The 19,275-nt window shown below is 41.9% G+C and overlaps 1 protein-coding gene across 1 annotated transcript; it reads left to right on the top strand.

The window, feature by feature from the left end:
* Positions 1-502: 502 nt before the first annotated feature.
* tspy (testis specific protein Y-linked) lies at positions 503-12,799 on the top strand. Its single transcript, XM_048241883.1, has 7 exons — positions 503-1,796; positions 2,001-2,078; positions 2,260-2,371; positions 7,023-7,177; positions 9,559-9,635; positions 10,369-10,541; positions 10,798-12,799. The coding sequence occupies exons 1-7, from the start codon at positions 891-893 to the stop codon at positions 10,977-10,979; spliced, it is 1,683 nt and encodes a 560-aa protein (XP_048097840.1). The 5' UTR covers positions 503-890; the 3' UTR covers positions 10,980-12,799.
* The last annotated feature ends 6,476 nt before the right edge of the window (positions 12,800-19,275 follow it).

Below are 19,275 nucleotides of genomic sequence, written 5' to 3'. Positions count from 1 at the left end.
TTGTGCTTTTCTCATATCCTGAATGTGCACTGATTATCAGTAGGCTGATAAAAAAAAAGCATCATGAAAAAAAAAACTAATTTCCTAATCTGTTATTGACTTCTCCACATGGAATTGTAACACCATATTGTGTGCTCATATATTTTATGCATAATAAAAGTGAAATTATTCATTAATAAAGACTTAAAATGTGTGTCTTGCTATTATTTGCAGTTCAACACTATAGGCTAGTGGAAAATTAACACCCTGTATCGTTCTAGGAAAAAAGGGTTTGTAACAGTGACCTCAGGATCTTTAAATCTTGCACACATCGTATTTCTATTAGGTAGGTCAGGTCTACATGGGGTGGTATGAATGAGAAATCCATTAATGCGTATTTTGAACGCAACGTGGAAGTCAAGAGCCTTGTACATAGCCACTACCCCTGCATGTGATTGGACAAGAAATTTCCGCGCGGTGGGTTGCAGCCAATGAGAAAAATTGTTTTTCTGGTTCGTAAAAGCAACCTCGAGTCCAGTAATGGCGAGCGGAAGGACAAATTATAAACAATTTCAAGGGAGTGGATAACAGCAATCCTATGTTGTCACGGATGTAGTCGAGGTACTAGTGTAATTGTGTGTACAATTTTATATAGGCTACATTACCAGAGGTTTTGCGTAAAATACCATTGAAGTACCATGCAGCTCGCAAAGTACTGTACAGATAGGCTACACTGCTAGGCCGCTAAAATTTAGCTACGCAAATACGGATAACTGAACATGGAACAATGTTGACTACTACCAACTTAGCCAGCAATTTCACTGTAATTTCTTGAAAACGCACGATACCCAAGTAGCACAGCTACATTGCAGAAATATACGAATTGTGGTTCTATTGCTTGGAACGATAAAATGAGCAAGCAAGTAGACAGCGGTAAGCTGTCTGAATCCACCAAGAAACGAAGCTCTAGCACTGATCAGGGTAGCTCCCCCCACTCTAAGCGGTGCAAAGTGGATGACTGTTCTGGGGATAAAGTTGACGTTTCAGAGAAAATTGAATCTACAGCCCAAAAGGCAGACGCACAAGATAATGGTGGGGATACTAAGTCAAGAGAGGACGACTCTCCCCGTTGTGTGTCAGGGACGCGAGGACAGGTTGAGACTGCTGCTGACACTCAGGACTTGAGCAGGAAAGGCGACGTTGATTCCAGTAGTGCGGAACAAGCGGGAAGCAACAGTGACAAGTGTGAACCAGGTGGAGAGGCAGCTGAAGCAGCATCGTATTACGGCGATAAAGAATGTCGGCCCTCAACGTCGGAGAAGCGGTCAGATTCAGCGGCGATCGCCGCAGCAGAGGCACTGGCCAGTCTAACCGGTGGAAATAAGGATAAAAGTGGCGAGGAAATGCCGTGCTCGTCTAAGCAAGCCACCAGTTCTAAGGACATATCCAAGCTGGGCCAACAACCGGAGGCGGCTCCTGCAGACAGCTCCTCGTCGCTTCTCACTCGGGATGACGAAGAGGACGCAGGGGATGGCGACGAAGACGACTCTTTACCAGGGTCATCGTCCACCCCAAGCTCTTCGCTCGCGTCGGATAATGACGAAGACGAATGTGCCATAGTGTCTGTGAAAATGGCACCGGAGATTCGGCAGTCCATCGCACATCTTGCCCAGGTGCAGACACAGCTGAACACGCTGGAGAAGAAAGGCGCGCGTCTCTACCAGCGCCTCGAACTCAAACTGGAACGGCAGCGACGCCCTCACCTGGACCAGCGCAGCGCGATCACCCACACCATCCCTGGCTTCTGGGTTACCGCCGTATCCTTTGCATCAGTAGTGGATACAATCAAGTCTAACAAATTATTTCAGTGGATACAAACAATAAGTTCTTCACCTTTTTTCTCAGTTAATTTCGGCATCATTTGTAAATTCATGAATAGTGTCAATAATTCCATAATTGTGTAAATATGTAGTGTGTTGATTTTATTGTACAAAAGTGTCTCTCCTTGACTCAGACTGTAGCTTCTGAATCATCCATACCTGTCTCCACACATAGACGAAAATGATGAGGATGCACTCAGCTACATGACCAATCTGGAAGTAGGTATATACACCCATATCCACCCTTGATTGAATCACTTTCAGACAACCATGCAGAGACCATTTCCAATTGACCACCACCAGTTCACCATCTGTTTTCAAACATAGTAGTAGTACAAGTAGTAACAAACATAGAGTATTTATTTCAGTTTGTTGTCTCTGTGTGTGCTTATTTTCTTAGATTGAGTCATTCAAACATAATAAGCTTGGGTACAGGATCCGCTTCCACTTTCGACGCAACCCTTACTTTCAGAACACCGTCATCATGAAGGAACTCCACCTTGGAATGGGAGGCAAGTTTAATCTGTGTCTATTTCATGTCCTCTGTAATTGTCATGGGTCCCTTGATGCTTATTGTATACAATAACTGAAGCAGGGATGCAAACAGCGCGCCTTTTGGCGGATGCCGCCTTTTTCACGGCTGTCTGGGGGACTTGTGTGAATCGTGCAGATCCGACGAGTTTTTTTTTGGGGGTTGAAGTGTCTGATTATAATTTCATCAAAGTTAATTCTGTATTAAAATGACTACCTAAACACATAGCCTACCGTTACAGTCCATGAAACATAGGAAGTGTAAGACAACTAAATCAAAAGCTGCACGACGTAAAATCCCATTTGCTGCGCACCATTATCCTACTGCTACAAGGCTGCACTTCACTGCACTCACCGCAAGGATTTAACGTTACATCTATCAGTCCGGGATCCTTTAATTTTGTGTCGCGCCTGGTCTTTTTTGTAAGAAAGGTAAGGTTAACCATATTTGATGTCTTCTAATCACATAATTTCTACCATTTGCATTGTGTAATGTTTAGGTTGTCCTAATGTGTCATTACAGTCTTTACAATAACTATGCCAGGTTAGTGCTAGTTATACAACAATTGGGTTCTATGGAACTATTTATTTGTTTCTGATTGGCCGAGAGACGTTCCACGAGTTGGAATATCCCTGGACATTTCAACTCAGACTTTGCACAGCTAATAATAAATCACTCCGCGATACAATGCGAAGATTTGACACAATGTTCTCATCCCAGCTCTCCACTATTTCAAGCAATGGGTTACTCCTTAGCAAACCATAACGAAACAGTGCTTCACCACATCTGTGGATTAAGCCACACAGTCAACTCAATGTAAGTAAGATAAACGAGGATGCTAATTGTTCTTAGCATTGCCAGCATTGTGTATAATATGATTGTCACTTGGAGGAGACTAACGTTAGCATAATTAGCTAACCGCTGCTAACGTGCTAGCATCGTCATGTCAGGCTGTGCACAGTAATATAACATTTATTCACCATAAATTAATAAAGTTGAGTGGTTCTGCAATGTAGACAATGTTTCCGTTTTTTTTGCAGTACCATGTCCCTTACATGACATGGCCCATTGTCCTTGTAACATGCATTCAGCAAACCTAGATATGAATGTGATTTCAGCCCGACTTTCAACATTTCTTTCAAGAAGACATGTAAACCACCAAGACCCATAACCATAGACAGTAAAATAACGAGGGATCTGGAATGTTGGTTACCTAGCAACCAAGATGCTGTCTATTGAAAAGGGAACTATTTTTTGATGCGTAAGAACGATGTCGAAATTAACATTTTTAAACAATAATGGGGTGTTTTCAGATTATTTAGTTTGTTGTAGAATTGTTGTATAAAAGCAATATAGCACTCGTGATCGTGGGGATTGGTCATGGATATTCCCACGGCTGTTGTTGCTCGCGCCGCCGTCTAACCAGCCGTGGGAATATCCATGACCAACCCAACAACACTTACCATGACTGGAATATCCATGACCAGTTTATCCCACGACAGACAGCAGTATTTTGTCCTGTAATATTTTAGTAGCAGCCTGTTATATATTACCCCTTTCCAACGTGTAGCCTTAAGCTAGCATTTGATGAGAGCTTTTTCATAAATGAGGCACTAACAGTTAAGAAAGTGGATGAGGGTTGTAAAACAAATTGGAACTGGTCTTGGTTACAGGTTGAAACTGGAGATTGAGGTCCAGACAGCCAAACACAAATTCAAAATGTCAGACTCTTTAAGAAAAAAAAAAAAACTGGTCTTGGTTAAAAAAAGTTACATGCCAAAAAATGTACTTTCTGCATGAAAGAGATTAATTATGCTAACAAGGGAGTGCATGCTCTGTTGAATCACTGCCAGAGTGCTATACACACAGAGAGAGTGGCTACCATCATATCTACTCCAGTGTGGCCCAGCTCCTCTGTCAAGACAAGCCAGCTACCAGCCAAAGTCAGGCCCCAGCAGACAGAATAAGGGAAGGTACTGGGACAGTGTATTTTCATATAAAGAACATTTTTGTGTGAATAGGGTGAGCCCTGGATGGCAGAGGTGCAGTGGTGATTCTAGACATTTTAACAAGGGTGGCACTGGTGAGGCACTGATTAATTCAAGGGTGGCATGAGGCAAAACAACCAGATAAACAGAAACAGGCTCAAGATGTGAAATTAGCACAAATACATTAGGGAAACCAGACACAAACACCATACTCATAAATTGAAAGAAAAAAAAAACACAAATACCTTACTCTCACATAAAATGTCTTTGTATTTGAATAAAATAATACAAACATTAAAGTTAATTATCTAAGTTGTCTGTCCCTGGGCTATGCTGTGCTAAAACAAATCCATCATGGGGACATTAACATATAATCCATTTTATTCTATTCTATTAAATGAAGATATACAAATATACTCATCCAATACATTTCCTCCCCACAATAACTTATATCTATGTGCATCTATTTTTGTAGCTGTTAAAATAATTTGACCTGCTTTTTTGTCTATTTGTTTATTTTCTTTAAAGTTCTCAAGAAACTTGAGGGTGGTATGAAGGAGTGTATTGTGTATGTGAGCAATTTCATCTTCCTAAATCTCTTTTAAATTATTAATTACATTTTCACGTGGGGTAACTTGTTGCAGGGCAACCACATAACCGGTTCCATGTCTTCCGATTGGATGATTAATGATCAGTAAAGTTCTCAAGAAACTTGAAGTTGGTATGAAGGAGTGTATTGTGTATGTGAGCAAACATTGTTAACGTTGCACATGGGGCAACTTGTTGCAGGGCAACCACATAACCGGTTCCATGTGTTCGAATTGGATGACTAAAGTTCTCAAGAAACTTGAGGTTGGGATGAGTGTGTGAGCAACCTACATGTTACTTATCTGCCTGAATCTCAATATTCTGATCACAACAACTGTGGGCAAATAACAAGTCAGCACCAGTGCTGCATTCATTGTTTTTCACTTTTATAATCACATCACCAAAAGAAGGTTATTGGTTTTACCAAAAGTATTTGGCAGTATTTTTAAACTACAAACCTATAAAGTATTTTGATACAAAATACGATGCCATTTATTTCCAACTAAATAAAATACAAATTTGTATTTTAAATACATCAGACATGCCTATCCCTGGCTGTTGGCTGCAGTAACTCAAGCTAGGTAGTACTTATTGTTTTGTGTTTATGTTAGTTTTGATCCAATTTGACAGCTTTGCTGTGTTGCCCACCCAAAATTTCTACCAGCCCACCCAAATATAGTAGCCTAGCCTAGGTTAGAACCAGCCCTGCCCTGCATGGAGACATATTTTACGATAATAATGGAGAAAATGTTAGCAAAACTTTAGGTTTTTGTTAACGAAATCTCCCTCCCTCATTCATCTATTTTGCTAACAGCCCACATTCTGTGTTCAATCCAGAGACAAGTGAAATAAATGTTTTGTTTTTTTTTCTTTTAAGCGGACATCGCCATAGGCACGATATTTAGGCTACCTCTGTTAGGCCTACAAAAAGTTCCAAATTAAGGAGTATTTCCTGATCGGGGAAACCTTTCGGTCCGCGGTTCTATAATATCATTCAATTGTGCCGCAAATTAACAGACAGAAGTGGAAGTAATTTAAATTCATGGCTCCGTAGACCAGCAATCTACTTGTCGAGGAGGCTCATAATTTGAGAAACGCTGCAGATCATAGACAGAGAAAGCTCTGGGAACAGAACGCAGGCATATGATTTTGTTGTCACGCGCTACTATGGAAAATGAACTTTATAAAGACTGGCTCGGCCAGGTATTGGGGACGAAATAAGCATACAGTTTAGCATAAGCTATGTAAACTTCCAATAATTTCAATATTTTACAACAAATGCTTGACTGGTTGAATGGTCATACATGTCATCAGAATATCGCTACCTATAGCCTAGATGCGACGTGTGTTTAGTGAGTAGGCCTAAGCTTGATGAACCATAAATGAAAAGTTTTCTTAACATTACATTAGGACATTATTACCATTAAACACTTTTACAAAACTATAGGCCTAGCCTACAGTTAACACTTAATGACCTATCAAATGTCGGCGACTTAAGTGTGTGATTAGATAAATAGGCACTGGCAGATGCAATAGGTAAAAAGATATCTTTGTGTGTTAGCACAAGCAGTAGCCTGTAGGCCAATAAAGGCAAGCGTGTTTGCCACTTACATTTCTTACGTCTGATACTTCAAACTGCTGCAAGTGCATCAAGAAAGGTCCTGCCTTAGACCATGTTAATGGCCAATTGTAGACTAAGATTTGGGGGTGGCCAATCGAATCTCAAGGGTGGCCTGTGCCACCCGGAGCCACCCCTCTGACTCCGCCCCTGCAGAGGTGGAGGCAAAATGTAATTATATGACATTTCCTGTGGGAGCGTGGGCTTCGATAATCTCACTCCTTTTTGACCATACCTCTGTTTGCATCCCTGCTGAAGGAACTGTTTGGATTTTGCCCATAATATTTCATGCCTTTGTTTACGTAACTAAGCAGATATAGAGAGGTAGAAATATCAGGCTTTCTACACTACTATCTAATCAAATAATGAATATAAACTACTTCCTGTGCTTTGTGAGATTCGAACCCATGACCCTGAGCTGTGGTCTAATCTGTCAGGTTCGCCGGTGTCCATGTCCAACCCCATCCTGTGGCACCGTGGGCAGAACCTTACAGGCTCCGCAGAGCAGAGGCGCTCCACACGGGGCGGCTACCAGAGCTTCTTCAGCTGGTTCAGTGACCACAGCTGTCCTGGCAGGGACGACATCGCTCAGGTAGGACTTCAACACACCTGAGGGGTATACTACAGAGTGAGATGTGGTATGTTGAAACTGAAGCCAGAGGTTCGTTCAAATTTCAAATTTGGCAAGCAGAGGCAAATGTGGGCTGCAGTGGCTTAGGAGGTAGAGGAGTCATCCAGCAACTGGAAGGTTGTCCTTCCAGACATTGAACCCCAGTGTTCCTAATGAGCAGGTTGGCGCATTGCATGGCAGCCTCCGCCATTGGTGTGTGTGTGTGAATGGGTGAATGTGAGCCATGACATTGTAAAGCCATTTGGGTGCTCGGAGGAGTCGAAAAAAGCGATATTAAAAAGTCTCAAAAAAACTCCTGAAGACCCAGCTTTTCAGAGAGTACCTCTCTCTCATAGCACTACCAACAACTAGACATGCTAATTCTAACACTTACCACTTGACTAGAACAGACGCTATGCAAGTAGTACTTATTACTGCACTAACATTTCCTTGTCTCATTGTACCTTGATTGTTTCCCTTTTTTGTAAGTCACTTTGGATAAAAGCATCATCTAAATCACTAAGGCTGCAAGTCTGGCAGCGTATTCTGCCGCCAGTGCATGCACACTGTGGCCAGAGCAAGCCTAGGCTAGGTTAATTAATAAAATATTTTAGCAGTGTTGAGCAATAAATGGAATAGTTACATTTAAATGGAAAAAAATGGAATAGTTACATTTAACAGTAAACAATTTAAAAAGTTGGTAAGACTACACTAAGGATAACAGCAATAATAAACAACAATGTCAATTCAATCAATAGCCTAATGAAAATAAATAAATACTATAATATACAAACCATAACTCATAAGAAAAACTTAATAAACTAAGTGCATGTTAAACCGATATGCCTTTAGACCACTCGTGAAAGACCCAAAACTATCACAGGAAAGGAGAGCACTGGGCAACTTATGCCACCAACAAGGAACCACTGAAGAAAAGAGTCTTGAATTTGACCTAGCGTTTGTGGCTGGTCAACACAACAGACGCTCATCAGAAGACTGCAATGGGCGGTTGGGGATATACATCTTGATCATTGCATTATGATAGCAGGGAGCAGATCCAGTCAGTGTCCTATAGGCCAAAGTGAGAGATGTACATTTAATTCTGGCAATTATAGGGAGCCAGTGGAGGGGCCTCTTTGGCTTATTGAAGACCAGGCGTGCTGCAGCATTCAGATTGCAGCATTCATAACGATCTTACTACACAAGGAGGTAGGCCAGCTAACAGTGAATTACAATATTCCAGCTTGGAGATAACCATGGCCTGTACAAGAAGTTGTGTGGAATCTTGTGTCAGATAAGGTCTGATCTTATTTACAGTAGCATTTACAATACAATAGGCCTATTGTTGCACATCTGATCTGAATATTTTTACAAAGAATAATATGTAGCATTTCTTCTGCTCTTCCAAGCAATTCAATTTTAAAATATGGTTGTAGCTTTTCAGACCTGTTTTAAATACCATATCACATTCGATCAGGCTGTTATTTTGTTAATCCATAGCAATACGATTTTGAGCAAAACATATGACATTACATATTCACTTATGAGTCGCGCTGAACGTGTTTAATCTCCAAAGGATGGGGTAGGCTATAGTCAACTCTGTGTTGATGCCAAAAAATGACCTTAGGAGTTAATATCTGATAACAATGATAGGCCTACTATTGTAAAATGATATCCTCATCTGGTGTTAGCGTTAATTGGAAAGACGTTCAGAAAGAGATGAATGAACTGGATGAATTGACAACAACGCAAGTTTTGATAGCCTACATAGGATGACTGGTTTATCTTGATTCATACTGGTCATGCATTGAAATACTATATTAGACCTACTATCTTTAGTGGTTAGAAATAATGTAGCCAACCGACGTTGTCTATGTAGGCCTATGCGTTTTGTAGCCTATGTTTTCGAATAAGTGACGATACTTTTGAGCACACTCCTGTCCGCCTGCGTGTTCTCATGCACCTATTTTTCAGTACGCACTTAGGCTACTGTATGAATGCAAGAGAGTGGACTAAGATCAATTATACTCTATATATGTGTATGTGTGTGTTTTGAATCTAGACTTCAACTTTTTGGCCCTCTGCATGCGAGTCCTTCCTGGCTGTAGCTCATGTATGGTCTCTCTGTATTTGAACTGCACACAACTTATTTATTTTGAGAGAGCGCACACTCATAAGAGCCCTACGATATCATCTGACAAAAGTGTCACCCTAGTGTCACAGGGACATGCTGCCATTTTGTCAGACGATATCGTAGGGCTCTTATGAGTGTGCTACCAAAATAAATCAATCACGGCCAATCGTCAATTTTCCCCATAGTTTATGTCAGCATTTTGTTTCTTTTGTCCTCCTTTTCCGTCTAGATCTTGAAGGATGACCTGTACAGAAATCCTCTCCGGTACTACCTAACTCCGCTGTGGGAACCTAGGGAGAACGGCAGGTGAGAACATGTCTATAAGAGTGTGTTTGCCCCAAATATTGAGGGTTAGGAAAAGTTGAAGTGGTCCTTTTCTGCCACCGTCTTAGCGAGAACTGGAGAAATGTTTGGTAACGGACAGATTAAAGCATCCGTCACTCATATTGGAATCGTAGGCGGAGGAGATAATGGTAATGCCCCATGTAGATAAGAATCACCACAGGGTGGCGTTTAGGTCACTTTCTGCGTCAGAGACTTCCCACATAGGTGGCACATAGCATACTTTGGGCGAATATTCTACAGTATCTACAGTATCTTTGACATCAAGAAAATACACAATTAGTCACACATATGTCTATTATTACAAGGGCCAGTATCTCCAGAGCAACTCGGGGGTTAAGTGCTTTGCTCAAGGGCACAAAGGTGGCAGTCGAAAAATTAACCTACAGTGTAACCTTAATGTAACCTTCTGGCTACTGCATGCTAGCCCAGCTCCTTAGGCCCAATTCGCACCAAAGATTCGCGATGAGACAAAACCATTGCAGAAAGAGTTGCAGTGGTGTGAATTAAATGTTGCACGTCGTTGCCAGCTGTTGCAAGCCGCCGCAAAGCATTCACCATGTCTAGTCGCAGTTGCAAGGTTTTAGCACATCGCAGCTCATCTCGTCGTGAATCTTTAGTTCGAACTCCCCTTTAGCCACCACGCTACCACTGGTCATATCCATGCAGCCAAGTCCCTGTCGCTGTTCCCCTCCAGTGCCCCGAAGCCGCCGGCCAGCAACAACGGAGACGAGTGTGTTGTGATCTCTGACTCGGAAGATGACGACGAGCCCGACGAGAGTAGCCAAGAGTCTCGCCGGGAGGAAAGACAGACTGAGGAGGAGGAGGACGACGACGACGAAGATGAGGATGAGGGTGGTCGAGTTGCAGGTTGGTAGCCGCATCGTGCCTCTGCAGAGATACATGTGACTAAAATGTTCGTATTCTTTGAAAGCCAAGATTGTGGTCTCAGGTGGAAAGCTTCATGTAGTGCTAATAACAGATTACTCAGTGAGGAGAGGCAATGCTGTAATGCTGCCAATTAGCCTGTAATAGAAACATGCTAAATGGGTTGAGGGTAAATATGTTCTGATCCTGACGGTGTGGTTGTGTTTGTTTGTTTGTTGTGATTTCTTTTGCTCTACAGGGTCGGAAGACAGCAATGCTGATGTCGGAGAGTCCTCTTATGAGGAGAAAGAGGAAGAGGAAGTAGACGTAGAGGAAATGGACGAGTCACATGACTCTGGGGCTGATGAGGTCCGAGACCGAGAGGAAGAGGGTGAGGAGAACGTTGATGTTGATGAGGGAGGGGAGGGAGAGGAGAACTGATGAATAGCAGGGATTTGATCTCAGTCAGGGTTTCATTTCACCATCAGGTGATGTAAGTTAGCACAAAATGAAAGGCATAAGATGCAATGCTTGTGACGACTATGCCACAAAAAAGGTACATTAAATACTTCACTATTACAGTTGTTTATGAAAGTCTCACCACACAAGATTGTTGTAAAACAACAAATGACCTGGCATTGCAGAGAGGCGTTTGGTTCTAATCACCAGTTGTTAGTAGAAGAAAGGCTCAGGAATGCCCCCCCCTTTTTTTTGAGTAAGCATCGTTGAATTCCCAAACTCAAAGGTTTATTTTCAACCATGACCAGAAAGCCAATATGAACTCACACAGAAAATAAGTAATACTGAATTGGTCCCCTGCTTTGGAAAGCAATATTGTTCCTAATGTTTCATTAATTTTTCCCCATTCCAACCCTAATGTTTCATTTATTATTGGGACAATAAGGGCTGTGTAAAAGTGCTTGGACCTACAATATTGTCAGGTTTTTAGCTTTTTTTTTTTTTTATTTTGCTTTGTGTAGCATGTGCATATCCGTGTCCCATGTAGACTCACACCTCACATTACGATCATGTTCTTACAATGGTTCAATGCCACGTACAATATATACCATAACAGAAAGTAATGCAGGAACGGTCCTTTTTTTCAAAGTTGAACTCGCATCCTGTTAGCAGTGTATTATAAATTCGGCTCACTGTGGCAAACATTTTTACTGACCTAAACATAAACATAATGGCCATTTACGTTTAAGAATATGGGCATGGTCGCCCTGATATAGTCCTGGTATTGGTTGTCTTGGTAATTGGATTTCCAGACTCCCATGACCTCAGTAACAACACAACCCATAATATTAGCCTATTTCTTCCACTGATGGTCTTCTCTGCTGGTTGCTTTCCTTTCCAGTATTAATCAAGACCTTAGTAGCTTTTGCTTAGGAGAATTTTTAATTTGTGGTGTAATTTTGATAGTCATTCCACCTCGCGCTCAATTAAATGTTCAACCACACATAATAAAAACCAATGAAGACAAATAGGATCTGCATAAAAGACTGTTCAATTGAATCTCGTTGGTACTGTAAAATGTTTGTAAGTAATGCTAGAATATAATTTAAAGATCTAATTAATACCAGCATTAGATCCACTAGCTTCCTTGTACTAAAAACCTTTTTTATTTTTTAATCCATAAATACCTAGCACGTCTTGTGTGTATATAGTCATAAGATGTTGGACAGTGTCCTAAACAAATTATCTGAGTGCTCATGCCACCCTTGATATCCTTTGGTCAGTTGCCATCCATTTGAAGGTTTCATCAGAGGGAAAAGTATAACCTTTAAGCTTATTAAAGTCGATATGTTTGACAGCTATTTCTGTAGTGGAGAGAACAATGTTAAAAATGTTCCGATGTACCTAGTAGTTCCAAACCAAATCTGGAATTCTCAGGGATGTTCTAAAATCCTTTCTTCACATTGATCTCTTAGTGTTTACCCCATCATCCTTAATTATCTGCTTTATTGGTTTGCTGTGTTTTTTTTCTGCCCTGTCTCTCCTTTTTTTATATATCTGAACACACAGAGACACACCCAAGCATCCCCTACACAAAAGCACACACCTAATAATTATACACAATGTAAAGTATAGGTGTCCGTGCATGTTGAAATACTTCATAGACTCCATCTGACATGCACCACGGGAAGGCGGTCTCTCATTCAGCGTAATGTTAACTCCACACCTTCCATAAGAATACCATGCTATACATTTGCTGTACATGCACTGCTATTAGGTGTTTATTCATCTCTTAAAAAGGTCATTTTATTCATCTTTTCATCAGGTCTGACCTGTCGAACGAGTGGGCATAAGATCATGAAGGCACTGTTATTTAGAAGTGTGTAGGTTATGGTGTCAACCTGCTTGGCTAACAGCCAGGAAGCTTGAGCTTCTTTTTGTTATGCATCTTCTGTATCACCTAAAACTACATTTTCTTTTTTTTTTTTACCTCTAATATGTAATTAAGCACATAGGTTTATCCAGTGTATTTTAGTGAATTTTTTTTTTTTTTTTTTTTTTTTGTTTGTTTTGTAACAATGTGTACCAGTTGGTTTGTTTAGTTTTTGGCTTTTTTTCTCAGTTTTGTTTTGGAAGGTTTTGAACCCCTGTGTGTGTTTTGCCTTTTTAAGGCTGTTTCTGTCCCAGATTCATCTCTCTCCTCTTGATGTTGTGTTTCTCTTACCTCATGGCTTGCGTGTCAAGAGTAAAATCACACCTTTTGTTTCAAAGAAATAATATTTCTTATGAAAGCAGTAATTGTGATGATATAGCAATGTACTGAAATTGTAATGATACTAGATGTCATTTGAATATCAAAGGATAAAATCTGGCTTGTAAATATGTAAAACATTTTCACAAGGAGATATGATTTGTTAATGTTTGCATTTCGCATTTCAAGTTACTTAAAATCTTAAATTGGAAATAGTAACAGAAAGCTCTATTTTCTGTCCTGTATTTTATAGGAATTTGCTGTTTTTGGAAAATGTGTTTAAGTTTTTTTAAGAAAAAAAATAAAGTTAATGTCCTGCTTTTGAAACCACTTCATATTTAGAACCAATGACTTTGTTCTATTCTCTTGGTTCATATTTCGAGCCAATGACTCATTTGATCACTTCAGCTCATGCAAGGTGCATAAGCCACTGGACAAGATGATTATTGGGTCTATGTTTGGTCTTGTTGCATTCCGCTCAGCATGTGCCCAAAATACATTCAGACTGCATAATTAGAGAAAACGGGTTATACACGCCTTATGCTAAAAGTATATGGCTACGTTTTCTTTATACTTCAAAAAAGCGTCTAAGTACAGACTTCAATGTAAGTACATGCGGTCCAGTCCAAGGTCATGTTGCTGTTGCTGGTTAGACCTGGTGTCTCCAGCAGGAGGTGCTATAGTTAAAGAAATGTGCTCAGCTCATTGTCAAATCTGTCTGAAGAAGCATCTTAAGAAGGGCCGGGTTGGTTACATGTTGATCTTTTTATTTCCAGAATCTTAACAGTCATGGTGAAAGTCACCTAAAGGTAAATCAAATATGGCACACACGCTAATACATGATCAGACGACAAATCTTGCTCGGCTAATACATCATCCAAACTGTCCTCCCATGGCACGATATGTTGTCAGTGATGAACTGTTTTTTTTTCCCCAAGCAGTGTGTACAATGGAAGACGAGCCTATGGTGAGCCTCCGTCTTGTGCTGTTTAGTCTGCGGACATGTTTGAAGTGCCCCTATCTGTCCTCCAGCTGCCCCAGGGGCTTTTAGAGAGGGGTGGGTACGGGCAGGAGCAGCCTGTTAACACAAAGACAGACCCCAGAGCTTATCTGCTGCTTCATTACACAGGCGGACTTCATAACCAAAACCACTGAGAGAGTTCTAAGCACTCTTGGTTCAATGTGTAATATGCAGTTTTAGAGTCAGACTGATGGAAGTGTGATGTATTAACTCACAAATTATAGCCTCTTGCTAACTGGTACTATGCCCTTGTCACCTGTACCACCTATGTACCTGTCAGTCGATAATGGATAAAATTTTCAACTTAAGTGTGCCTTCCCCCCCCAGCTCTAGTTTACTATGAGGTTTTATGCTATAGTTATGTAAGGCAAATACTAAAAAGCAAAGTGTCTTGTTCATACACGCTCTCTAGTGACATCCCTGTTGACATATGAGAACTCTGATTACTACAAGAACGACCCTCATTAGGTTCCTGAAGTAGAAACACGCACACAACTCTACAGTGACAATCCAGTCTTCAGACACGTGAGGTGCACATGTCTGCCACACTCCCCTCTTTGTTCATGTAGTATCGTTATGATATGTCCTGTCTCTTTAGTGCTAGCTTGATGTAGAGCCTTGTATACAGTATGTTCACCTGTTTGATCTCGGCCTCTCTCTCTCTCTCTCTGGCGTAGCGTAGCCCCCGCGACGCGGCAGCTTTGCAAACAGCCCGAGGCCGGGCATATTTGGACAGGCCTGGACAGAGGAGCGACAGAGGCGGCGGTACACTTAAAACCCTTGATTCCGCACTGCTTAATGCATTGCTATAAATATTCCACCAGCAAAGACCTGTCCTGTTTTTAAATATGCCACAGTAAGGCATGCAGCAGGGACGAGGGACGTCGGGCGCTATTAATACAAGCACTGGAAACGCCGCATAGCCTAAGCCTACTGCACCGGGGCTACGCAGATAGGCATCATGTGGTGTGAACTGTGACGAATGGCTAACGTCCATGCCGACTTACTCCGGCCTAATCCTTAGACAACGGGCAAATTGAATGCCAGATTTCTGTCACCGCACTGTCATCTGATTTGAAATACAAGGTGATGCTTAGCTAAACTGGTAGGTGCTGCACAGTAGCCCATAATCACTGCTTACCTGTACGGCAAATAATAGATGAAGCACACCATAGCCTAGATAGTGTAGAAAAGAATATTTCCAACAGCAAAGAAGACCTTGAGTGTTTCACATCTCATCATTTAGGCCGTAAATGTCAACCAGCCAGTGTCAAACCAGCTGCATTAACAAGATCAGAGAAACACATCAAAGGGCCTAACCTCCTACCTCTATAGTTGTCACCAGACCCCATGTTTTCTCAGCTGAAATCACCGGGGTATTAATGCTTGTGTGTGAATCACTGGTTATAAATACCAGAGGCTTTTACTGGTATAAATTAATCATGAAGCAGCGTTTCCATGTTATTGATCCTCATGACAAACCAGAAAGTAACATACCATTCCCCACAGCAGAGGTCTCAAACTCCCGGCCCGCAACCTGATGTCAAAATATTAATGTATTTTGGCCCTTGAAACCCCTGCCCTACAGGGTAACTACTTAACAGCTTTCTGTCTCCCCTCCATCACAGGATGTACTATGTTGTGAGGTTCCCCTTGCAGTCCTGTAGAGTACAGGGTTGTGCAAAATTCCCAAATTGAATTGAAATTGGCTGTTAAATTCCAATTCAATTCTTGAATTTAACTTGCATTTCAATTGAAGTAGCAAACAGGAAGCAGAATTGCAATTTGAATTTTGCACAACCCTGGTAGAGTAGACACTGTTCCCAACAATCATTTACTCCTTCAACGTCTGAGACTTAGAGCTGCTTACAAGTGTTCAGGCCAAACCAAGAAATCTTGTGTAGGCTATTGTGTTGTACTAAAATGTCTGCCAAATGAAGGGATGAGAATGGAAGTACCACTACACAACAAAGTTTGCACGTGCTTGCTGAAGATGATTTTTTTTTTTCAGGAACGTCGACTAGAGAAAGTGATGCGTTGCCATGCTTCGAGATAACAGAAATGCTATTAGTGGAGTGGATTTAGCTTAGCAACCAGCTGAACAACTGCTCCTCGACCCAGCTCAAAGGCCCAGCCTTTCTGACAGTGGTTCAGCAGTATATTATACAGTCTATGGGTGGAGCGGTAGTAGCTTCGCCGCCTGACAGTCAGTCAACCCGGGATTGATTCCAGGACCCAGCCTCACTTTGGATAAAAGTGTCCGCAGTCACTATAAGCATGAACTTCAATGGAGGTGATTGCAACACCCTATCCGTCTAGCTAGGCAATCATACTTAAACAGCAACAGCAATGCACAGTAGCAGCAAGAGTTGGCAGCTACGTTCAGAGTGGTGTGATCCTCCTAAAGAGCGCTGAGTGAGTGACGACTGTTGTGGCAGCAGAGAGAGCTTGAGGGCAGGGAAGAGCCATCCTATATCAACATATAAGCTGCGCAGAGATAGGGACACGAACCCCATACAGCGGAATGCGTGCAGGAGATGGGAATCTTCAAGGCCAAGCTGCGTTGCCGTGGTGATCCGATGCCTTCATGCCTCTGCGCCACCAGAGGCTCCTGAAAGTGTTGTGTAATAGGAGCAAAGTACACTAAGCTATAAGGTGTGCGTGTGGAGGGGTGTGGGTGTAAGTGAGTGTGTGCATATCTGAAGTCTGTGTTTGACGGTGAATACCTTTTGTGTGTGTGTGTGTTTGAGCATGCACTGTATATGGATATGTGTGTACGTGTGGGTTATGTACACACCATAAGAGTGTGGGTGGGATCCTGGCTGTCATCAGGAAGCCCATGGATGTTTTGAGAGAAACAGACGTTCTGGTGTCCTCTGCACGGATAGGAATGTTCTCTTCATGTGGAAAATGCAAACCTAAGATCGAGTATACTCATCACCAGCATGCACTAGCTCACTCCACACATCAAACAAGGTGCTGATTATTGCCCACAGCACTTCTTCATGCCACTGCCTTTTGCACATGTGTGACTCACTGCGTTGTCCAAGCGCCACAGACACTCTACAAACACTGTTATGTATTTGCTAATGTGATAGAGATTGTGTCACACATCTGATAATGTGCCGACCACAAGAGGATAACACAAGATGATTAACATCAGACAGACACACTCACACACACGTGTCCTTGACTCATCTAATGAGATAACGTGACAAAGATTCCATACATTTTCATAAGCAGAGAGGAAGGTTGCTTGGCCCTGTGTTGCTGTCAGGTAATTTTATATGGCTTAACCCCTGGGCGGAGGGGCACACCTTCAGGCCACCCCAGTGTGCGGTTTGACAGCCCAACATATGGTGTGGCATACCGACCAGGCTGGCTCCTCAACAACAATAACGCCCATGAGCTCATCACCCGAGCATGCAACTTACTTTGTGGAGCTCTCCCTCATTGTATGTCAGTCTGTGTTTTTTCTTACTGTCTCTCTAACTCTCTCTCTCTCCCTCCATGTTACAGTACCTTAAAAACACAGCAGATTTCTTTTACAAACCGTCCAACTATTACACCCTCTGTACATGTTCATTAATCAAATGATGGATTATGTATGCAACAGTTAACAGTTGTTGCGCAACCAGTGATAGATGGCATGTAGCATGTATGACAGTGAATAAAGACCTTGCGCTATTAAAGTTCCTTAGGCTCTTAAAAGCATTCTGCACATTCAATTGAAATTCCAACATAATCACATTTGTGTGAATTACATGTATTACACATTGGACATTTCAAAAACATAACATTCATACATTAAATGTAGTGCACACCATAAGCATAATATATTTATTTCTGTGATATAAGCACAGACAAAGAAGGTCAAAACATGAGAGAAGATAATATAAGAGAGAAAAAGAGGGTGAGTGGGGAAAGAGAAAGTGATTGAGAAAGGAGAGATAGTGTGTGTGTATGGATGGAAAGAGCAAGTGAGAGTAAGAGAGCAGAAAGAAATAGAGAGAGAAAATGACAAAGATTGAGTACATGATGTGAGTCTGTAGAGCTGCTATCTTGACCAGGCCTCTTTTGTAGAGAAACAGTTTTATTTTTTTGTATATATATCTCTGCAAGGAGTTCCTTGTAAAATTAAGGTGAAATAAAAATACATTAAAAAATAAAATGGGCAAAGTGAAATAGAGAGAGAGAGAGAAGGAGATACAGATCATGGATGTTTGCGTGGATGAAAGAGTGAGCAGAGACGGAGAAAGTGATAGAGACTCTGATAGTGATTGATGGAGAGAGAGGAGGAAGAGTGGGTGAGTGAGAATGAGAGAACAAGTGACTGCACGTGTGTACAGTAGATGGATAGAATAAGTGAAAGAGGGAGAGAGAGGGAAGCGAGTGATCAGAGAGATAGATGTGTGCGGGTAATTAGTCGGGCCCCAGTGGTCTTGACAGCCCTGGTGGGCAGATGGATGGCTGCTATCAGAGGGATCACACCCCACCAGCGCCGGGCAGAGCCTCAGCTACACCCCCCACAGACCTCCAGGTTTTCCTCCTCATCAGCCAGCCTACCTGGCACAGGAGAGGGGGATCACACCCACACACACGCATGCACACTCACACACACGTACACACACAGCAGGGACAAGAGAGGGGAACTCAGCAGCAGACAGGTGAGAGCCCGGCCAAGTGCCTCCGGCCTGTTAGAGCACCACTGAGCCCAAGATTGAGATGGCACAAGCCTGTGGGAGCCAGAAGCTCAGAGAGAGGGACCGTATGTATCTCATCTCATTTAGCAGCTCAGAGAAAGGCTAGAGCAATGTATGTATCTCATCTCATTTAGCAGCTCAGAGAGAGGCTAGAGCAATGTATGTATCTCATTTAGCAGCTCAGAGAGAGGCTAGAGCAATGTATGTATCTCATCTCATTTAGCAGCTCAGAGAGAGGCTTGAGCAATGTATGTATCTCATCTCATTTAGCAGCTCAGAGAGAAGCTTGAGCAATGTATGTAT

Source organism: Alosa alosa, chromosome 4 (genome assembly GCF_017589495.1).
Source record: "Alosa alosa isolate M-15738 ecotype Scorff River chromosome 4, AALO_Geno_1.1, whole genome shotgun sequence".
In the NCBI taxonomy this organism is placed as follows: Eukaryota; Metazoa; Chordata; class Actinopteri; order Clupeiformes; family Clupeidae; genus Alosa; species Alosa alosa.
The sequence above is the reverse complement of the archived record's forward strand: the minus strand, read 5'-3'. Positions and strand labels throughout refer to the sequence as shown.

What these genes read in the sequence shown, in the direction of transcription:
- tspy (XM_048241883.1), top strand. Translation starts at nt 891, where the DNA reads ATGAGCAAGCAAGTAGACAGCGGTAAGCTGTCTGAATCCACCAAGAAA. An exon ending in CTGGCTTCTGGGTTACCGCC is followed by an intron (nt 1,797 to 2,000) that starts GTATCCTTTGCA and finishes CTCAGACTGTAG; the next exon opens with CTTCTGAATCATCCATACCT. An exon ending in GCTACATGACCAATCTGGAA is followed by an intron (nt 2,079 to 2,259) that starts GTAGGTATATAC and finishes TTATTTTCTTAG; the next exon opens with ATTGAGTCATTCAAACATAA.